We start from the raw sequence: 22,175 nt of genomic DNA on the forward strand, positions 1-22,175 counted from the left end.
CATCAAAAAATGTCATAGTATAGTATGGCATCAAAAATGGTCAAAAAATGACATAGTATAGTAAGGCATCAAAAACGGTCAAAAAATGACATAGTATAGTATATCAAAAACGGTCAAAAAATGACATAGTATAGTATGGCATCAAAACCACCAAAAAATGTCATAGTATAGTATGGCGTCAAAAACCATCAAAAAATGTCATAGTATGGCATCAAAAACGGTCAAAAAATGACATAATATAGTAGGCGTCAAAAACGGTCCAAAAATGACATAAATAGTAAGGCGTCAAAAACGGTCAAAAAAATGACATAGTATAGTATGGCGTCAAAAACGGTCAAAAAATGACATAGTATAGTAAAGCGTGAAAAAACACCAAAAAATGTCATAGTATAGTATGGCGTCAAAAACCGTCAAAAAATGTCATAGTATAGTAGGTCAAAAACGGTCAAAAAATGACATAGTATAGTAGGCGTCAAAAACGGTCCAAAAATGACATAGTATAGTAAGGCGTCAAAAACGCAGTCAAAAAATGTCATAGTATAGTAATGGCATCAAAAACGGTCAAAAAATGTCATAGTATAGTATGGCATCAAAAACGCCAAAAAATGTCATAGTATAGTATGGCATCAAAAACACAAAAAATGTCATAGTATAGATAATGGTCAAAAATACATCAAAAAAACAAATAGTATGCTCAAAAAACGGTCAAAAAATGACATAGTATAGTAAGCGTCAAAAACGGTCCAAAAAATGTCATAGTATAGTATGGCGATCAAAAACGGTCAAAAAATGTCATAGTATAGTAAGGCATCAAAAACGGTCAAAAAATGACATAGTATAGTATGGCATCAAAAACGGTCAAAAAATGTCATAGTATAGTATGGCATCAAAAACGTCAAAAAATGACATAGTATAGTATGGCATCAAAACAGGCCAAAAAATGTCATAGTATAGTATGGCGTCAAAAACCATCCAAAAAATGTCATAGTATAGTATGGCATCAAAAACGGTCAAAAAATGTCATAGTATAGTAAGGCGTCAAAAACGGTCAAAAATGACATAGTATAGTAAGGCGTCAAAAGGTCAAAAAATGTCATAGTATAGTAAGGCATCAAAAACGGTCAAAAATGTACATAGTATAGTAATGGCGTCAAAAACGGTCAAAAAAATGATAGATAGAAGCGTAAAAACCACAAAAAATGTCATAGTAAGTATGGCATCAAAAAACCATCAAAAAATGTCATAGTATAGTATGGCGTCAAAAACGCGTCAAAAAATGTCATAGTATAGTATGGCATCAAAAACGGTCCAAAAAATGACATAGTATAGTAATGGCGTCAAAAACGCAGTCAAAAAATGTCATAGTATAGTATGGCATCAAAAACGTCAAAAAATGTCATAGTATAGTATGGCATCAAAAACGGTCAAAAATGACATAGTATAGTATGGCGATCAAAAACCACCAAAAAATGTCATAGTATAGTAAGGCGATCAAAAACCACCAAAAAATGTCATAGTATAGTAAGGCGTCAAAAACGGTCAAAAAATGACATAGTATAGTATGGCGTCAAAACGGTCAAAAAAATGACATAGTATAGTATGGCGTCAAAAACGGTCAAAAAATGTCATAGTATAGTATGGCGATCAAAAACGCGTCAAAAAATGTCATAGTATTAGGCTCACCAATGTATAGTATAGGCATCAAAAACGGTCAAAAAATGACATAGTATAGTAAGGCATCAAAAACGGTCAAAAAATGTCATAGTATAGTATGGCATCAAAAACGGTCAAAAAATGTCATAGTATAGTATGGCATCAAAAACGGTCAAAAAATGACATAGTATAGTAAGGCATCAAAAACCACGTCAAAAAATGTCATAGTATAGTATAGGCATCAAAAACGGTCAAAAAATGTCATAGTATAGTAAGGCATCAAAAACGGGTCAAAAAATGTCATAGTATAGTAAGGCATCAAAAACGGTCAAAAAATGTCATAGTATAGTATGGCATCAAAAACGGTCACAAAAAATGTCATAGTATAGTAATGGCATCAAAAACGGTCAAAAAATGTCATAGTATAGTAATGGCATCAAAAACGGTCAAAAAATGATCATAGTATAGTAAGGCGTCAAAAACGGTCAAAAAATGTCATAGTATAGTATGGCATCAAAAACGGTCAAAAAAATGACATAGTATAGTAAGGCGTCAAAAACCACCAAAAAATGTCATAGTATAGTATGGCATCAAAAACCACCAAAAAAATGTCATAGTATAGTAAGGCGTCAAAAACGGTCAAAAAATGACATAGTATAGTAAGGCGTCAAAAACCACCAAAAAATGTCATAGTATAGTAAGGCGTCAAAAAACCATCAAAAAATGTCATAGTATAGTAAGGCGTCAAAAAACGGTCAAAAAATGACATAGTATAGTAAGGCGTCAAAAACCACTCAAAAAATGTCATAGTATAGTATAGGCAGTCAAAAACCATCAAAAAATGTCATAGTATAGTATGGCATCAAAAACGCATCAAAAAATGTCATAGTATAGTATGGCGTCAAAAACCATCAAAAAATGTCATAGTATAGTATGGCATCAAAAACCATCAAAAAATGACATAGTATAGTAAGGCATCAAAAACCACCAAAAAATGTCATAGTATAGTAAGGCGTCAAAAACCATCAAAAAATGTCATAGTATAGTATGGCATCAAAAAACGAGTCAAAAAAAATGTCATAGTATAGTAAGGCGTCAAAAACCACCAAAAAATGTCATAGTATAGTAAGGCGTCAAAAACGGTCAAAAATGACATAGTATAGTAGGCGTAAAAACAAAAAATGACATAGTATAGTATGGCGTCAAAAACGGTCAAAAAATGACATAGTATAGTAAAGCGTGAAAAACCACCAAAAAATGTCATAGTATAGTATGGCGTCAAAAACCATCAAAAAATGTCATAGTATAGTATGGTGTCAAAAACGGTCAAAAATGACATAAGTATAGTAAGGCGTCAAAAACGGTCAAAAAATGTCATAGTATAGTATGGCATCAAAAACGGTCAAAAATGTCATAGTATAGTATGACATCAAAAACGGTCAAAAAATGACATAGTATAGTAAGGCATCAAAAACCACCAAAAAATGTCATAGTATAGTAAGCATCAAAAACGGTCAAAAAATGACATAGTATAGTAAGGCATAAAAACGGTCAAAAATGTCATAGTATAGTATGCATCAAAAACGGTCAAAAAATGTCATAGTATAGTATGGCATCAAAAACGGTCAAAAAATGACATAGTATAGTATATGGCATCAAAAACGGTCAAAAAATGACATAGTATAGTAAGGCATGAAAATTGGTGAAAAAATGTCATAGTATAGAATGGCGTCAAAAATGGTTTAAAAAAAACATCGTAGTATGGCATGGCATTGAAAACCATCCAAAAGTGCCAGTAAGGCATCAGAAAGCGTACAAAAATGTCATAGTATACTGTGTGGTCAATATCAGAAAACATCACAGTCTCAAATCTAAGAGGTCACTTGTGATATTAGAAGCAACAAAAATAGGATGAGCTGTGCATAGAAATACAGCTAATTATTTAAACTTTCTTTTTCTTCTTTGTCACTTGTAAGAAAATTTCAGGACTTGAAGCATTGGACAGTTTGTGAATAACATGTTCTGTCTCTACAGGAGGGGGAGAAGACTGCATCACCTGAAGAGGACAGCAGAAGTAGTACTTGTGTACTCTTGTTTATAGAAGTGTTAAATCAGACTTAAATAAGCATATTCTCATATGTGCTAGTCACTACAATAAATGTTGGGTGGGAGAATACAACAAAGTGTCTTTAAGTGGTGAAACGTGTTACTATCTTTGCTGTGGTTTGTTAAATTTTGTGTAAAACAGATTCAATAAAGTTTTGTCATGAATCTTTTGAGTTGAGTTTCTCTACACAAAAGTGGCTAAAAAAAGCTGTAACCCTAACCTAATCGCTAGCTAAAAGTCGCTAAAAGCTGTAACCCTAACCTCCAGCTACAAGTGGCTAAAAATATTTGTAACCCTAACCCTAACCTCAGGCTGCAAGTGGCTGAAAACCATAACCCTAACCCTAACCTCTGACCACAAGTGGCTAAAAATATTTGTAACCCCAACAACAACCCTAACCTTAACCTCCGGCTGCAAGTGGCTAAAAATATTTGTAACCCTAACCCTAACCTCTGACCACAAGTGGCTAAAAAAAAACTGTAACCCCAACCTAATCGCTAGCTAAAAGATGTAACCCTAACCCTAACCTCCGGCTACAAGTGGCTAAAAATATTTGTAACCCTAACTCTAACCTCCGGCTACAAGTGGCTAAAAATATTTGTAACCCTAACCCCAACCCTAACCTCTAACTATAAGTGGCTAAAAAAAACTGTAACCCTAACCTAATCGCTAGCTAAAAGCTGTAACCCTAACCCTAATCTCTGGCTACAAACTGCTAAAAAAACCTGTAACCCTAACCCTAACCTCCAGGTACAAGTGGCTAAAAATATTTGTAACCCTAACCCTAACCTCCGGCTGCAAGTGGCTGAAAAAAGCTGTAACCCTAACCTAATTGCCAGCTAAAAGTGGCTAAAAGCTGTAACCCTAGCCTCCGGCTACAAGTGGCTAATAATATTTGTAACCCTAACCCTAACCTCTGACCACAAGTGGCTAAAAAAAAAACTGTAACCCCAACCTAATCGCTAGCTAAAAGATGTAACCCTAACCCTAACCTCCAGCTACAAGTGGCTAAAAATATTTGTAACCCTAACCCCAACCCTAACCTCTAACTATAAGTGGCTAAAAAAAACTGTAACCCTAACCTAATCGCTAGCTAAAAGCTGTAACCCTAACCCTAATCTCTGGCTACAAACTGCTAAAAAAACCTGTAACCCTAACCCTAACCTCCGGCTGCAAGTGGCTGAAAAAAGCTGTAACCCTAACCTAATTGCCAGCTAAAAGTGGCTAAAAGCTGTAACCCTAGCCTCCGGCTACAAGTGGCTAAAAATATTTGTAACCCTAACCCTAACCTCTGACCACAAGTGGCTAAAAAAAACTGTAACCCCAACCTAATCGCTAGCTAAAAGATGTAACCCTAACCCTAACCTCCAGCTACAAGTGGCTAAAAATATTTGTAACCCTAACCCTAACCTCCGGCTGCAAGTGGCTGAAAACCATAACCCTAACCCTAACCTCTGACCACAACTGGCTAAAAAAACTGTAACCCTAACCTAATCGCTAGCTAAAAGTGGCTAAAAGATGTAACCCTAACCCTAACCTCTGACTACAAGTGGCTAAAAATATTTGTAACCCCAACCCCAACCCTAACCTTAACCTCCAGCTGCAAGTGGCTAAAAATATTTGTAACCCCAACCCCAACCCTAACCCTAACCTCCGGCTGCAAGTGGCTGAAAACCGTAACCCTAACCCTAACCTCTGACCACAAGTGGCTAAAAAAAACTGTAACCCCAACCTAATTGCTAGCTAAAAGATGTAACCCTAACCCTAACCTCCAGCTACAAGTGGCTAAAAATATTTGTAACCCTAACCCTAACCTCTAACTATAAGTGGCTAAAAAAAACTGTAACCCTAACCTAATCACTAGCTAAAAGCTGTAACCCTAACCCTAACCTCTGGCTACAAACTGCTAAAAAATCTGTAACCCTAACTTATGGCAAACACTGGCTAAAAGATGTAACCCTAACCCTATCCCATGGCTACAAGTGGCCAACAATATTGAACAGACTGGCAAAATATTCAGAGTTCAAAAGTGTTTATTTGAGTAAGAATAAAATACAAAATCAATTATTAGTCCCACAGGAGGGAAATTCAGAAAAAAACTGAAAAAGGCATGATATAAAAAAGACAAAATATAAAATAATAACATTATGTAAAAATACATAGTATGAACAGTATCAACAGGACTATGTACACAGTAATAGATGGGATTTGAGTACTGATATTGCATTGTTTGAAATACCAAAATGAAATGACAAACAAAATCTAACCTAACCCACAAACACTGTGTAGAGGTGTGACTGAATATGTGTGTCTGTGGAAAACAAAGGTAAGATGGCTGTTTTAAGATAGTTTCTTTGATTTAGGCCGCATGCCACAGTATAGTAAAGCATTAAAAATGTTCAAAAGTATAGTAAGGTGTCAAAAACCATCAAAAAATGTCATAGTATGATCTGGCGTCAAAAAATGTCATAGTATAGTATGGTGTCAAAAACCTTCAAATATTCATAAAAATGTCAAAAAGTGTAAGAGAATAGTATGTTGTGAAAAATATTATTAAAAAGGTACAGTATCCAGTGAAAAAGTGTATTCTGCCATTAAAAAATGCCACAGGATATTGACATTAAGAAAATGCCATAACAAAATATGTCATGAAAAATAACAAAATATTAAGTAAAAATATAAATAAAATGACTTATTAACTAAGCTAAATAATTTCTTATTAAATAAGATAATTTTAATAAATTGATTTATTAACCTTCCCTTAGTAATTTCAGTAGAATAATTTCAGAAAAGAAATATTAGGAAAGGTAAAAACGGTCTCTCATAGGTTTGGAATTTCAATTTTCATTTACCTTTTTAAGTACTGTGCAGTAAAATGGTTTAGATTGTTTTCCTATATTTATTGCATGGTTCATGTTTATCTCTGAAATTTGAGAGATAACAATGTAATGATTACAGAAGATTCTTATTTTACATAGAGTTTAAGAAGTATTAACTATTTCTAGTCATTACTGTGACAAATAAAACAAAAAAACAGAAAAACACATTTGTAAATGAATAGGAACAGTTCAGAAAAGGAAAGAAAAAAAAAGATTTACCCATCAGTTTCTGTGATTAGCATGCGTTCTCGTCTCTGCAGGAGAAGACAGCAGCTGAAGACCTGAAGTGGACGAAAGAAAACAAGTGTTACGAGGCTGTTAATTAGATAAAAGATATCCACCATCTAACTGCTGTAAATAGTGTTGCTTTCCTGTTGTTGAAAACACTTTTTGGTTTGGTTTGGTACCATCTGAAATGTAACTATGTGCCCATTTTCCAAAGACTATTATGTCTTTATTAAACACCTGTGCGAACATTCAACTGTTTATAAAACAATAATTGAATTAATAATTGTATCACAAGAAGCTAGATGATCATAAAGATGCTTGGTGGACATGTTCATCAAATGGTCAAATGTCTGTCATTATCTTTGCTTGTCTGGAATAAAATCATTAAAAGTGTCTTCCTAACCTTTTAAGTTGCATTTCTGTATTTTGAAACTGATGTAATACAAATCATTTTATTGCATTTTATTTTAAGAAAACTGTCACATTTATCATGTTTTAATTTTTTAGACCTATTTTTAAACATTCTGAAAATAAATTCTTCAAGGTTTAAGATTTATTTTTAATAGTTTTATACTTAACTTTCATTGGGTTTTACACTCATTGTTCAGACATATTTCTAAAGGGTTTTTAGTAAATTTTTAAAACCTTCATACTAAAGGTTTTAAATAAAAGAGGGCTCTATACTCATTTTTTAGACTTAATATTTAAGGTTTTGTACTTTTCATGGGTTTGATATTGACTTTTTTAAGGTTCTAAATTTATTTTTTTTTACAGGTTTCATGCTTAATTCTTAGACCTTAGACTTTAATATTAATATTAATATTATTTTATAAATTTATTTTATCCTTATTTTGTTTAGACCTATTCCTTTAAGGTTTGAAATGTTTTTTTTTTTTAATGATTTTGTACTTTTGTTTTATATTTATTTTTTCAAATATTTTTTGAAGGTTTTAATACTTAACATTCAAAGTTTTTCTATTTATTCTTTAAAAGGTTTACACTAATTTTTAAAACCTATTTATCAAAAGGGTTTGTATTCTCTTATACTCTAAATTAAGGTTCTGTTTTATATAAACTGATAAGTTTAGGTTGTTGCTATTTGTTCCAGACAACAGGTTTTAAAGAGTCAAACTGCAGCTGAGATAATGACAGAAAAGTGACTGAGAAGAATAATCTAACACTGACCTTCTGGAAATGTCTTCATGTCCGTCTCTTCTCTCTGTGATTTAATGGTTCAAGTTTGAATCCTGTGGAGAAAAACACAACAAACATTAATATAAAGGTGTGTGACACAGAGTGTTTCTGGGTACTGAACTTCAAACTGTCAAAAGATAGAGATGTAAATGTCACTAAATCTACAAAGAAACCAGAGTGTGGACTAACTGATACTGGACTAAACAGAACTAGTCCAAGAGTTAAATTTACTTTCTACACAAAGACAGAAGAAGCTGCGCTGACTGGAGAACTGACTCCACCAGCTCCTGATATTCACACAACAGCAGGAGGGAAATGTTTTTCTCTCCAAAGTCAGTTAAAATCTGAACTAGATTTGGTTGATAGAAGCCAAAAATGAAACAAAATAACAGTTTCTAGTGTGTTTTATTAACTCTGCAAATAAACTTTAATAATGAGTTCAGTGTTTTTGTGACAAATCAAACTATTCAGACTTCAGATCAGTTACTGCAGATATATAATTTAATGTCAGTGCTCTGTGTTGGACAGTTAATGTTTGTGAATTACCTGGAGGCCTCTGTCCTGGTCTCAAAGAACTTCTTCATTGTACAAAGACCATGATCATGATCATGGGTGAAATGGTGACACCTGGAGGGAGAGAGAGGGAGAGAACATTTTCCAAAGGTTAGAGGAGTGTCTCAGAAAATGGGCTGTTCACTGTCACACATGACAAGAAAAAGCATCACATCTTTAAGAACCAATAACAATAAATATTTGGGAAAGATGAACTAAAATGATCTTAAATTTCTATATTATGTGACTGTCAACTAAATCACTGGGGGAATCATGTACATTCCAGTGAACTGCATAATAAAAACTTTCAGGTAAGTACATTTTTGGTTTTGAATTTGTGGTATTTGTAATTATACTTCAGTCCACAGGCAGAAAATTAACTGACAACTGTTTTGAGTTTTTAAGAATTATTATAACCACGACTATTTTCTTATAGACATGATTAATCAGTTATTGTTATATTCAATATTAAGCTCATTAAATACCAGGGATTTAAACAATAACACTGTTACTAACAGTAATAATTCAGTTCATCAACACATTTTTCAGACTGATATCTTAAGGACACATACCTGTTTGGTTTGCCAGGTGAGAGCTGGTGTTTTTGTCCAGGATGCTGCAGCTGAACCAGTAAACCTGGAAAACACAAGTACAACACTTGAAAAACAAGTAACCGCATTAATAAAGAGTAGTTCACCTCTAAAGAGAAGAAGAGAAGAGAGGAGAAGAATACAACACTGAAAACTAAACACTAGAACCTTGACAATTACACTTTGAGTGTCAGTTTTTATAATAATTTACAGTAATCTCAGCTCCTACACTGTGACCTACTTTTGAGGTGTAAAACTTTTGGAGGAGCAGAGTTAAAATCTAGTTTTCAAGCCTGCACTTAACACAAAACTGAGCTCAATAGTCTCAAGTCACCATAAAACAAATGTTAATCAATAATATACATAACAGGGGCTATGGACAGATCACTACCACCAATTAGATGCTTAATGACCACAAAGAAATGTTAAATGACCTGGAATAGACGCAAAACTACAAAGACACAATATGATGCAAAACAACCACAAAGAAGCTAAATAAGTAGATGTAAGCAGCTAGCAGCTAGAGACACAAAACGATGCAATACCACCACAAATAGACACAAAATGATCACATCGACATGATAATCCGCCACTGACTTAAAATGACCAAGATGGAGCACAGCATTAAAAAGAAGCAGTACAATGCTTGCAGAGTAGTTGTAAAGACATGCAAACAGAGCTGTAAACCGACAAACTGATTGTTTAACAGTTACCACCTTCCACAACTCGTGTTAGGGACGTTTTATTCACAGAAACACAAACACACATTTAAGAACGACGTCAAAACGGAGAAAATACCCCAAAACATCATTAAACGATAAGGCTAATGCTAACGCCCTACGCTAATGCTAACGCTCTCCGATTGTGTTTATGCTAGTGCTAGCCGCTAACTGTTGCTAATGTTAATGCTAACACCCAGGTGTAACACTACCAGGTAGAGACGCAAAACAACAGAAAATGACCACAAATAGCCACAAACCGTTGACGACGACATGAGAAACCACCATAAACGTAGTAAACATAAAGTTAAAATGACCAGGAAGGAACACAGAGTAACAAAGAGTGACTGTAAACAAACACAGTCACCCATTGTGAGCCCATTGTGTGATGGTCCGTCGACCTCAGCTGCCCACAACTCATGGCTCAATCACAGAAACACAAACATACTCTTACCCACGCGATATAAACCACTGAAAACTGAATTCAACGACACATATTACATGGTAATGCTAATGCTAACGCTCGCCGGTTATGCTAACGCTCTCCGATTATGTTAATGCTAATGCTAAACGCTAACTGTATGCCTTACCTTCGCGTTGCAGGTGTGTACAGCGTCCAGTCTCACTCGTGTTCGACAAAAAAGCAGCTCCAGAGTTTGTTTTAGCGTCCAGACCTCTTCAGTAACACAGTCTTCTCACAGTACTGGCAAACAGAGGCAGCTCTTCAGACTTGGTTTAAGTATGTTTTCAGACTTCGTTTCTCCGCCTCTCTGCGCTCCTCCCCGTAGGTCATGACCAATGAGGGAACACGTCGCGACCAATGACGACATACGTCAGCTAAACGCTGATTGGCCGGTCGATTCTGGTCCGTCTAGCAACTGCTTCTGATTGACGGAGAGAAGCTTTGTTGTATTCATTGGCTTTAGCATTGTTGCCAAAAATACGCTCTGTGACCAACAAACGTTTATGATACTTACACTTTCTGCTCAGTAAGATGATCTTCACAAACGATCACCACTTGTTGGATTTTTGAAACCTAAATAAAATCGCCAGAGTTATAGAACGGTCGCAGCATTTCTACGTCACCACCAGTAAGCGTCCAACTTGTGATTTAATTTACAGAGTGCAATTTACATATACAAAACATATACATAACAGTCATGTCTTGTTATGTTGCGTGTGGGAACACAAAAGACAAAAACAACACATTTATTTAGAACAGGATTGAGTTTATTTCCTAAGAAACTTATTGAAAGTATTTAAATGCAATGGAGTCTCCATGTACCCAAAACCGGCAGCATTCCCAAAAAAAGAAATAAATTCTCTACAAATGTAACCTGGACAGGAAGAGGAATTGATTTAACTATGTAGTTCTCAATAACTCTTGTGGTAACAGTGTTGTACCTGAAAACTGAGACTTGTTTAGCTATAAACTACATCTTCGAATTATATTCTATCTAAGCAGTCATATATTAATACACAGCTCTCAACATAATCAACCCCTCCCCTCGGAAAAAAAATCTCCCAATCAGTATAAGTAGCACAAAGTAATGATTATCTTTTTACATTCAGTCATTTGATACCATAGAAATGAACTTATTACAACGAAACAAAATACAAGTAAACAGCTGAAAAATATTTACTCAGAATCACCCAGTAAAAAAAACAAACAAACAAACAAAAACCATTGGAAAAACACTCGAGTGATAACACTGAATGAATCAAACACACACATGGAATCAAAATTCAGAGACTGAGAAGGTGGTAACGTAACAGAGCCGACTCCTAAACAAACCAGCTGCTGCTGAAAGCTTATTTTAATACAATACTCGTGTTTAATGAGTGAAATCATTCTCTCTCTTCACACTGGTCATGTTCCAAAGTTGAGTCTTGTCTAGTGTTTCTTGCACTGGTGCCTCCCACATGTTACAGCTCATTTCTTTATTCTAAAATCCACTGATTATTTTCTTGATTGATGAACAGTCCAAAACTTCAAACTATTCACTTTACTAGAATATTCTCACATGTGAGAAACAGCAAAAAAAAAAAAAAAAGACAGTTTGCTTAAAAATTTGGGTATTGTAGTTTGAAAAATAACGTAGATGCACGGATTGTTTTTACAGCATCGTCAAAGGAGTCACTTCACAGCCAGTATGAACAGAGTGAATGATTACAGCCATACCATTCCTATCTCTACAAACATGGCTTCTGAGTATTCTGCATTAAAATACATTTTAAAAACCCCAAACTAACTACTGAAACACTGATTTGTTATTAAATGGCTCCAAAGGCCTCACAGAGAGAGAGTCAGCATCACTATTTCCTCCTTATCATTAATATATTAATATACAAACAGAGGGAAGGTTTATTTAGAGGCCATTTCTGAAATATTCCACGTCTACACTCATGCAACAATGACTGACAGAAGCTTAAAATGCATGTTAGGATATCAACACACAGAATGGGTCGTGGAGTTAAGGTGACGACTGGATGCTTGCTTGTGAGATATTGTATGTTACACACACTCACACTCACACACACTCATTCATAGACAGATGTGAACATGTACTGGAATGTTAACAGAACTCAAATTTATGAGACAGAACAAACAAGGTGCTTTAAGATTAATAATCCTGCTGTTAATCTGACTTCCAGTTCCAGGGTCTAAATGACACAGTGAGATCAGTGCAGGCTTCAGATTCACAGTGCCCCCTGCTGGACAACAGATTCACTGCCAATAAAATACAATGCTTCCTATGTCTATGTAGAAGGGAGTAACAACAGGGCATTTTTAGAGGAAACAAAAGTAAAGTTCTGTATTAGAAGCTTGGTTCTTATTGTGTAAAATGGGAGAACAATCAACACTTGATGAAGCTCACAAACCTGCATTTCTCCCCTATTTTTAATTGTACTTTTTATACTTTGCCTCCTCAGAATACACATTCAGATGATGATAAATTCAGAGTGGTGTTGACAGGGAACGTATATTTTTTCTGTTTAGGATTAGAGACAAAAAAATATTTAAATGTAATTGTTAATGATGAAAACAAACTACCAGGCTTGAAGTTATTAAAGTTATAAAAGCGATGTCAGTTTGTGTTCTGTTGATCAACTAATTGATTTATCAAATAATAATTTCAATTAACTAAACTTCTCAGACGTTAAATATTGTCTAAAAAACAAGCAGCTGTGCGAGAACACAGCCTGAATAAATACAGTTTAAAACTGGTCAAATGTTGATAGAAGTCTGATTAAAAAACAGAGAACATTATAAATATAACCAGATACTCAGTGTTAACTTTAATAACTTGACAGTTTTTTTGTGCTACTGAGGTTTGATACCCAGCCCCACTAACCAGTCACCTGTTAGCTCACAGACAGATGCTGGAAATCATGTGCATGTCTGCAACTAAAGACTATTTTCATCATCATTTGTCTGCAGATTATTTTCTCAACTAATCATATTATATAATCTATAAAATATCTGAAAGGTCCAAGGTGACTGGTGTTTTTGCTCTTAAAAATGATGAATGATTAATAATTAATACCACTCTTAAGCTTATCTTTGCATTTGTTGGCAAAGAGTTTCTTTGTTTGGATCACAACCTGGGCCACTTTGGAAGTCCTTCACCCCTCACTTATTTATTTACAGCATAAACCACCCTTCATCCACTCGAACATCAAACCTGAAATCATAATTTTTGGCCGTGTAGACGCCTCTACGTCTGACAGCAACGTCATGTGACGGTATAAAACCCGGACGTAACTTACAGCTTTGAAACAGCCTAACACTCTCAACAGGGCACAAATTTAATGTGCAAATCTGCTTTCAAACAGCTCGAGTGTTTTTTAGTGTCTCGAATGGACGGATGCATCACACACACACACACACACACACACACACACACAGACAACACACACACACATATACACATGTAGCTTTGGCACCCAGACAGGCAAAAGTGAGGAATGGCAACACAGAGTTTAGTATGAAAAGGCTAAACCTGGAAGAAAGGCACCGCCAAATGAAAATATATATATAGAGATAATATATATACACATAGTCCAAAGTGTATAAAACAACATTAAAATAATAATTGCAGTGGAAAGCACATAAAGGAATGGGGATGGAGATGAGTGTGAGCAGAGGATCAGACAAATAAAATCACTCCAGTCGTGTCCAAAAAACTACGTTCCAGCCATAGATGATTTATCGATAAAAACCAGCAGATTTTTTTTTGTTGTTGTTTTGTTTTTTTAACAGCGGGCAGACAGAAGCGCACTACCCATGAGCCTCCTCTTCTGTGGAGCTTTCCTGGGCTCTACTGCCACCTGTGGAACCCGACCAATGAGAGGAGAGCTGGGGTGAGTGATGGCAACACACACACACACACACACACACACACAGGGTGAAAGGTGATGGAGGATGTTTAAAAGGAGGAAACAGGCTGACAGTGACTGACTGGAGACGTTAGAGATGGCACAAAAGAGACAAAAAAGGTCCAGTTAAGAAAAAGAAGATGTGGTTCTTGGTGTATAAAAAGAAAACCAGAACTTCTAGAAGTAAAAAAAAGTTTGTAACAATTTAATTTAAATGACCAAAAATCCAGTCGTTTTTTTAGCTATAGTTTTTTATCATTATTTATTTAATAATTCGGTTTTGTTTTTGTGTAAGAATTTGGAGTGAAACGGATCAAATACCTGCACACTTTCAAAATATCGACAACTAGAAAATTTAAGAAACTAATTTAGAAGAGCGAGAAAACCAAATTAGAGTACTCACTAATGTTCCACCTTATGGAATATGGAAATTAAAATTTCACTTCATTTTTTAAGAAAGACCAACACTAATATGTTTTAGTTATAAAAGTCATCACTGTTGCTATGGTTACACCCCCCCCCCCGGAGGTTTCCTGAAAACAATCACAGGCTGTTTTTCGTCACTTTTGTGCCAACTTGTCTTCGCAGTTTACAGCAACTTGAGATGATGAAATGTGTCCTCAGACTCTTTCATCTCTGAGCATCAAATGTGGATTAATCCGCCGCTGAAAATAGTCCCTTCCTGTTTGCTTGGTTAAAAACAGCTGGCGGCTTTAAGAGATTTTCATCTTCAGAAGAAGAGGAACTAACAAACAATCTGAGGTTAGCTCGACATTGAGACTGACACATCACTATGAAACTAAATCCCCATTTATCTACACATTAATAATGATGTGTTTTCAGGGGTAAACTAAGGAATAATTAAGGATGATTTATTTTAAGGGATTGTTGTCTCATAGTGTACAGACTGGTCATTAATATGGGCTGATTAGAAAGCTGTGCATCTCCAACACGGATGCCAGAGGACACATTTGATCCCCGTCAAGTCATTACGATATCATCTCTCTAACCACTGTGACCTCTGAGTTTTATAGAGACATGCACTTACATCTGTGAGAGTTTACGTACCCAGCAGAGGAGTGAGGCGAAGCAGGAAGGAGGAATGACACAGGATGAAGAAACAGGAGGTTAAAGAGCCTCACAAACACACAGATACACACCTGCACACACACACATACATCCTGAATCTGAATCCAGACGAGAAGTTTGTCATGAAAATAAAAACACACCCACTGAGACTGTTTGAGAAGGTAAAGGGTAAAAACTGTCCTGTTACACTTTCAAGAAGAGCGGGACTTTAGATCAGTGTGTGTGTGGTAAACCGTCCTTAGCATGTGTGTGTGAGTGTGTATTGTACGTACAGTGTGTGTGTGTGTGTGTGTGTCTGCTGTCATGCCACAGACAGGCTGCATTTCATTTACCTCATGCAAAAAAACCCACTAACAGTAGTTCTCAATGGTATCAAAGAATGAAAAGTTTACAGGAAACTCTGGACGAGCCAGAGGAGAGAGGAGACACGGAGGCACGCAAGGAGGGAAAAAAAAGAGAAAAGAGAAAGTTATTTTAGTTCAGCTGAAGGCAAACAGGAGAGTACATTCCTAAAAATCCTACAAAGGCGTCTGTAAAGCCGTATTGAAAAAGAGTTTTAGTGTGACAGCAGTAAATGTTAGTTTAGAGAGATCCTCGGGGGCAGCGGACCCTGGAGGTCACACAGCGTTTTGAGCAAAGCTACCTTGTGTGGTGTTTCTGTCGTTGAGCAGTTTGGTCTGACTGTTGGGAAGGATCTTGATCTCAGGAGGATCTGGACTCTGGCCAACACGCGACGCCATGAGAGCGTTCAAATACTGGAGACGTGTCACCTGAAAAAAAGGGCAGAGCCTGTTTCATCCTGGTGTTTGTTACTTAAAACTCGCTGTGGGACTGTGGATGAGCGTAGTTAGTGGAGTCTCTGTTGTGTTTCCGCTGCCTTTATGAACACTGCAGATTTCTGTTGTTTTTCTTTCTGTTAGTTCAACCTTTAAGACGATTGTTGTTGGACTATGATTTCTTCTTGGAATAAAGATTTCACTTTCTTTAGTCGCCTGTTTTCAACTGATTGTTAACTTTCATGCTGATCGAGCGAGGAAATTCCTTCAGTACCCATCTCTCTACCCATCTTCTATTTAATTCCTGTCTTACACACCTGCACACACCTGTCCCTTTGTCAAGTTTCTGCTAAAACCAGAAGCACAAACGCTCACGTACCCGTATGAGCTGCAGGTCAGTGAGAGCTCGGACGGTGTAGTCGGGACAATAGCTGGACGGGCTGGTGGCGTCTGCCGACTCGAAGGGATCCCTGGGAGAGTGACGCTGGGTCGACACTGGAGACTGGTGCACTGTTACATCACACACACACAGAGTCAGCACAATATCTGCAGTCCTGTAAGTTTCCTTTTATAGCCACATGCCTGCTCATCATTATGTCCTCTGTGTAAAACCCTAAAAATCACCACCTTTAATTTTCTCTCTAATCTTGTGATTTTGACACAGATAAAGTTATTATCATTATTATTTTTATTAGTGTTCACTCAGAAGGAAAGCTCAGTGGAAGTGTGACGCACACGTCTTCCTGCAGTTCCTGTTCTCACCTGAAGATGGCAGCGTTAGAGCAGAAACTCCGTAGTATGTAAATGCCCCGTTTTCAAACTTCAGCCCCTCTTTTCCGATCTCCACCTCCACGCGGCCCTGAGAGCAAACACATTCTGATTAACGGATGGACCATAAATAAAACTCTGCCAGACCATAATACAAATAAATATCTCGTGTCTGAGCTCGTACCTGCAGCAGCAGGATGAAGTAGTCGACCGGGTGGTTGCGAGTGTAGAGATAGTGGCCCGGGCTCAGCCGGTTGCTGGGGTCAAAGTGCACCTCCTGGTTGACGCTGGGGTGACGGAGCAGGTGGAACAGGACCTTCTCGGACACACGTCCGGGACTGAAGTGCTCCACCTCTACAGGGGTGAAAGGTCAGAGAGACGGGACACGCTGACCTCAAACAGCAGCGGGAGCAGTTTGACGTCCAAAGTTAAATGAAACTAAAACATCATTAAATTATTTGACTATAAATCCACAGGGACGACAGCGGATGTCCAGAAAAGACCCTGATAATATATAACCGACATAATCATTACACACGCTGCGTTAAACTGTGACTAATTCACTCAGTGCAAGACGCATGGTCAGACATAACCTCACTCAACCTTTCCGTTTTGTCACATACGTACAGGCGTGTAGGTAAATATTCACACACATGTACAGACCTCTGGACAGGAAGCGGTGTGTGGCCAGCAGCAGCTGTGGCGAGGTGCGGATCTTGGGTTCTCCTTCAGGAGGCTTGAAAAGAGAAAACTCCTCGTGGGCGCTGCGAGGCTCCAGAGGAATCTCCAGCTGAGGGAGGGGGCGCTTCACTTTCCTGTCCACTGCAGGAGGAGACGGAGGGTCAGAGGTTTTAATAAAGATGTCAGACGCTGAGGCGATAACCTCATTTACAGAAACTCACAGTAGCCGTCAGATTCATCCAGGATCTCTGACTTTATGATCTCCTCGATGACGTCCTCTAAAGTGACCAATCCCAGCACCTCGTAGAACGGATCTCCCTCCCCCTCGTTGTTCACTTTCTGGACGATGGCCATGTGAGAGTTGCCTGATGGATGTGGACAGAAAAGCACTCACTTACAGAAGGATAGTCCACGTGATATCTTCATTTCATGAACTCTAAGTCTAACTCTGCTGAATCTAAATCAAAATAAACCTTTCTTGAACTCCTCCAGCATGGCGTCCAGTTTGGTGTCGTTGAAGACAAAGTGCAGCGGGTGATTGTAGAACTTGGTGATAGTCGTCATCGGGGTGCAGTCGTCCGGGTCCACCAGAGCCAAGTCTTTCACATACAGGATTTCCACAATGTTGGACCTGGAAAACCAAACACATGTCGACGACTGGACACAGATTCCACCAAGAATTTGTTCAGAATAATGTAGAATATTTTTATAATTCAGAAATTTCTGTCAGGGCTCGAACAAGACGTGTTTGTAAGTTGTTGTAAATCTAATTTAAGTTCCTTAGCTACTCTAGTGTTATTACTTTTATTAGCTGTTGTGTCATAATGATTATTATACCTTATTATTAAAAAAGAAGCATTAGTGTAATAATTGTGTATGCACATTAGTTTTTTGTTGACATCTAGCAGGATTATTGTGAAACTGTGCAGCTTTAACCTTTAATTTTCTCATTATCAATTCACCTAAAAAGGATTTTCTTTAATAATCAATTGATTTTAAATAAATAAAATGTTGAAAATGCTCTCATTATTCCAGAGTAAACATGTTCTCATTTCTTGTTTTGTCTTAGCAACAGATTAAAAACACAAAGACGATGCTTTTACTATCAGAGAAAACTACAAAAAGTAGAAAATATTCACCTTTTTTTTTTTTAGCATTTTTGATCTAAAAAATGACAAATCATCACATTTGTTGCAAATTAATATTCTGTCCAATGGTCTAATTTGTTGATTTCAGCTTTAGAGCGGTGCTTGGTTTCTGGTCGTCTGGGGAAAGCTCACCTCTCCTCCTCATAGATGGGCACCCTGGTGTATCCACACTGCATGATCTCGGACATGGTGGAGAAGTCCAGGACGGCCGAGCTGGGCAGCATGAAGCAGTCCTTCAGAGGAGTCAGGATGTCCTCCACCGTCTTAATGCGCAGCGTCCCGCGGCTGAACTCCTCCTTCACAAACTCACTGCACAAACAAAACCAAACATGGATGAAAAGAGAAATTCCCACAGTTGAGAGCTGGATAACTGTGATTCTTTAAATAATATTAAACATTCATGTTGCTTTAAGCTGCTGGGAATCAGTATGACACATTTAAATCAGATTCTAACACCAATCACGTTCACAAACACAGAAAACAAACACTGTAACAGTGGATTTCTTATAAATCACCAGCATTTTAAAAACTTGACTAAAATACTTTCTAATGTTTCTTTGTTCCTGAGGATTGAACACGAGAAACCACCAATAAATGATAAGAAATCATCTTAAATCTTTCTGTTGTAAACAAAGAACAAACAGGAAACAATGTTTACCTAATATCAGTCAATAACGTGCTGGTTTAAAACACTCGTGTGTATTTTAATATGATTATTGAGAAGAAAGTGGTGTGTTCAAAGTCTCCTGGTTTGAATTTTCTCTGTACATAATCAATGAGATGCATCATTCACCACTCTGATGAACAGATTTACTTGAAAGCATCCTGAGTAAAAGCTACAAATCTGTCATGTGATATTTATGATTAAACACATATATTAATGCATTAAAATGTGACGTGTGACATGTGCACGCGTCTGTTTCTTTCAGCTTTTGTTTTCTGTAATTCATCTGCCTCTAAAAGTCAAAACACGTCCTCTCTTTTTACCTGTAAGGATCATTGACGTTCGTGCGGATCATCTCCATGGCCCGCTCTCTTATCCCACACGTGCTGATGTCCCTCCTCAGCGCCAGGTCCAGGATCAGCCCCAGGGGGCAGGACAGCGGGCAGGTGAGCACCATGCACACCTGGGCCAGCCAGGTGAGAGCCGGCGCCAGCTGGAAGCCGTAGCCGGAGCAGACGATGTGAGGAGCCAGCTCAGCCAGGAAGAAGATGAGGAGGCCGCTGGTGAAGACCGCGGAGACGATGGAGCCCAGAGCCCGGTACAGGAGCACACCCAGGACCGAGTGTCCCACCGCGCACAGGAACAGCAGCGAGCAGGTCTACGATGGAGAGAAGAGGCGTCAGGAAGCGGGACTGGTCTCTCAGTCCTCTGGTTTTCAAACACACAAACTTACCAGGAAGTTCCCCCTCCTCCTGATTGGCTCCAGGCGCTTGGCGGCCCGTTTCTCCTCCTCGGATCCGCAGCTGTGCAGGACGTAGAGCTCCACGGGGTCCAGCCACAGCAGGCTCAGGTTCACTGTCCTCAGCAGCCCGCACACCAGCAGCAGCAGGACTATGAGCACGGCCAGACCCCACGGCGGGATGTAGTCTGCGGGCAGAGCCCTGTCGCTGCTGATCCGCAGTCTGTCCGGGCCCACGGATCCCCATCTCCCTCCGCTCAGCACGCACAGGCGGTGCTCGGTCTGCTCGCTGTCAGCGCTGCCCCGGACCTCCACCGTTATGAGCCCGCCGTAGCCGTGCTCCTCGTCCGGGCTGAACGGGCCCGTCACCTGGAAAGCGGACTCCTCGCGGCGGGACTCCTGCCCGCACGGGTCGGACGCATCCCCGGCTGCCCCCGCGAACGCCACCCACGGCCAGGGCCAGCTTTCATTCAGATCCGACCCGAAGAGACGGAGCTTGAACGTGGCTCCTTCTGGCGCCGAGATGATCCGATCCTTCATGCACACCAGACCCGCCGGGTCCTCCAGTCGCAGCCCCAGGACCTGCGGAGCTTCCTGGCTGCAGGCGCCGTACCTGATCCCGCAGAACAACAATATCATCAACAGGAACCGTAGACCTGCCAAGCTGGCCACCATATTGGAATTGGTCAGCCTGGCTCTGCGCGGATCATGTGACTCCAGCTCCGCAGTGGCCCCGCCCCCCGCCGGGGCGGTGAGCCAGCCACACAAACAAACGCTGCAACTGACATATGCGCGGCGGCCATTTTGGCTCCACACATGCAGGCGCAGCGCCGGGACCGGAATCCATGTCGGAGCCGGATCCTGGATGTTTTCGTGTGTGTCGCTCCGCCCCTCGAGTGAAAGAGGAGAAAACATGGAGGAGCTCACGCCCATCTTTGTTAGATTTAACAACAATCAGTCTGTTGGAGCTCATGGGAACTTCACCCGAACCTGCTCAGAAAACAATCAAACCCTTCTCTCCAAACTGACCCTGAAGTTTTCTTCCGGTGCAAAATGAAACATGGAGGAAAAACAAAAACACACCAGTTCATTTACATCTAAATGAATATCTGTTATATTCAAGTGAGTTCACACAGGGATGACTGAAGCTGGAGCTCTGTACTTTGTGCTGGAGTTTTAAAGCTGGTGTCTGTTCAGAAAAAACACATGCACCAGCAGTGTTTGTGTAGTTTCTCTCTCTGCCACAAGGGGGAGACAAAAGTCACGCATCGCAGGTTTTAGCTAAAGTTGCTCGACTGCAGCTGAAGCAACAAGAATCCTTTTTAATACAGTTATTGCCTGGTCACAGCTGAGTTTATTTGTGTGTAATTACCTGATATTTACTAAGCTGAGACGCAGGGTGCTTTAGTTAAAGCTTCAGCTTTTAAATGGTTTTTACACAAGAACAAGGACTGTGCATCGTTTCCCTCATTTCTTAGACGTCTTTTTATAACCAGTCTGGACTGATTTTAGTGACTAATGACTCTTTAAGTGTGCAGAAAAAAATGTGAATCTAGGCTCTAAAGTGAGCTGAACTGATTCACAGTGTGTCTGTTCCCTGGTGCATTTTCCTAATAACAGTGTTTGTAAAATAAGTCTTTTCATCTGTGCAGGTTGTGTGGGAGAAGTGCAGGACTGGTTCTGACGGGGGTATAATCACTTCCTGTTGATCCGCTGCTCAGATAACCCACAGAAAACTTCTTTATATATGAATCAAGGAGACAGATGTTTCTGTAGAGAAATATATCTCAGGTTTATTAACCTCATAGATTTCTTCAAATACCTTACAGTAGTTATAAAATAGTATGTACACATTGCTTTAAGTTACACAATCCATGTTTGGAAGTGCTCCTCCATCTCTGCTCGACCATCCAAATAAAAGGAAAAGAAAAATAACAACAGAGTCAAACCTGCTGCATCTATAAATACCCTGGAGAAAAGGGAAAATAACCTGGATTTGAAGGATTAT

At 38.6% G+C, this 22,175-nt stretch overlaps 1 protein-coding gene across 2 annotated transcripts; it reads right to left on the reverse strand.

Annotated features, from left to right (window-relative positions):
• Positions 1–11,130: 11,130 nt before the first annotated feature.
• Positions 11,131–21,118, reverse strand: LOC108897708 (metal transporter CNNM3). Of its 2 annotated transcripts, none has more exons than XM_018697466.2 (11): positions 20,162–21,118; positions 19,752–20,086; positions 18,897–19,073; positions 18,090–18,247; positions 17,838–17,981; positions 17,599–17,757; positions 17,120–17,289; positions 16,930–17,026; positions 16,547–16,677; positions 16,035–16,161; positions 11,131–14,254 (listed from the first exon to the last, which is right to left on the reverse strand). In XM_018697466.2, the coding sequence occupies exons 1-11, from the start codon at positions 21,098–21,100 to the stop codon at positions 14,205–14,207; spliced, it is 2,487 nt and encodes an 828-aa protein (XP_018552982.1). In that variant the 5' UTR covers positions 21,101–21,118; the 3' UTR covers positions 11,131–14,204. The 2 variants fall into 2 exon arrangements, with proteins under 2 accessions (XP_018552982.1, XP_018552977.1); XM_018697461.2 differs by lacking the exon at positions 11,131–14,254 and adding an exon at positions 14,265–15,791.
• Between the last annotated feature and the right edge of the window lie 1,057 nt (positions 21,119–22,175).

This window comes from Lates calcarifer, linkage group LG9 (genome assembly GCF_001640805.2).
Source record: "Lates calcarifer isolate ASB-BC8 linkage group LG9, TLL_Latcal_v3, whole genome shotgun sequence".
NCBI lineage: Eukaryota > Metazoa > Chordata > Actinopteri > Centropomidae > Lates > Lates calcarifer.

Bases quoted from the DNA above. Each gene is read 5' to 3' on its own strand.
- LOC108897708 (XM_018697466.2), bottom strand. From the start codon at position 21,100: ATGGGCGTGAGCTCCTCCATGTTTTCTCCTCTTTCACTCGAGGGGCGG. The intron at 18,248-18,896 runs GTGAGCTTTCCC...TTGGTTTTCCAG, and splicing joins CCCATCTATGAGGAGGAGAG to GTCCAACATTGTGGAAATCC. The intron at 17,758-17,837 runs GTGAGTTTCTGT...CTCCTCCTGCAG, and splicing joins GGATGAATCTGACGGCTACT to TGGACAGGAAAGTGAAGCGC.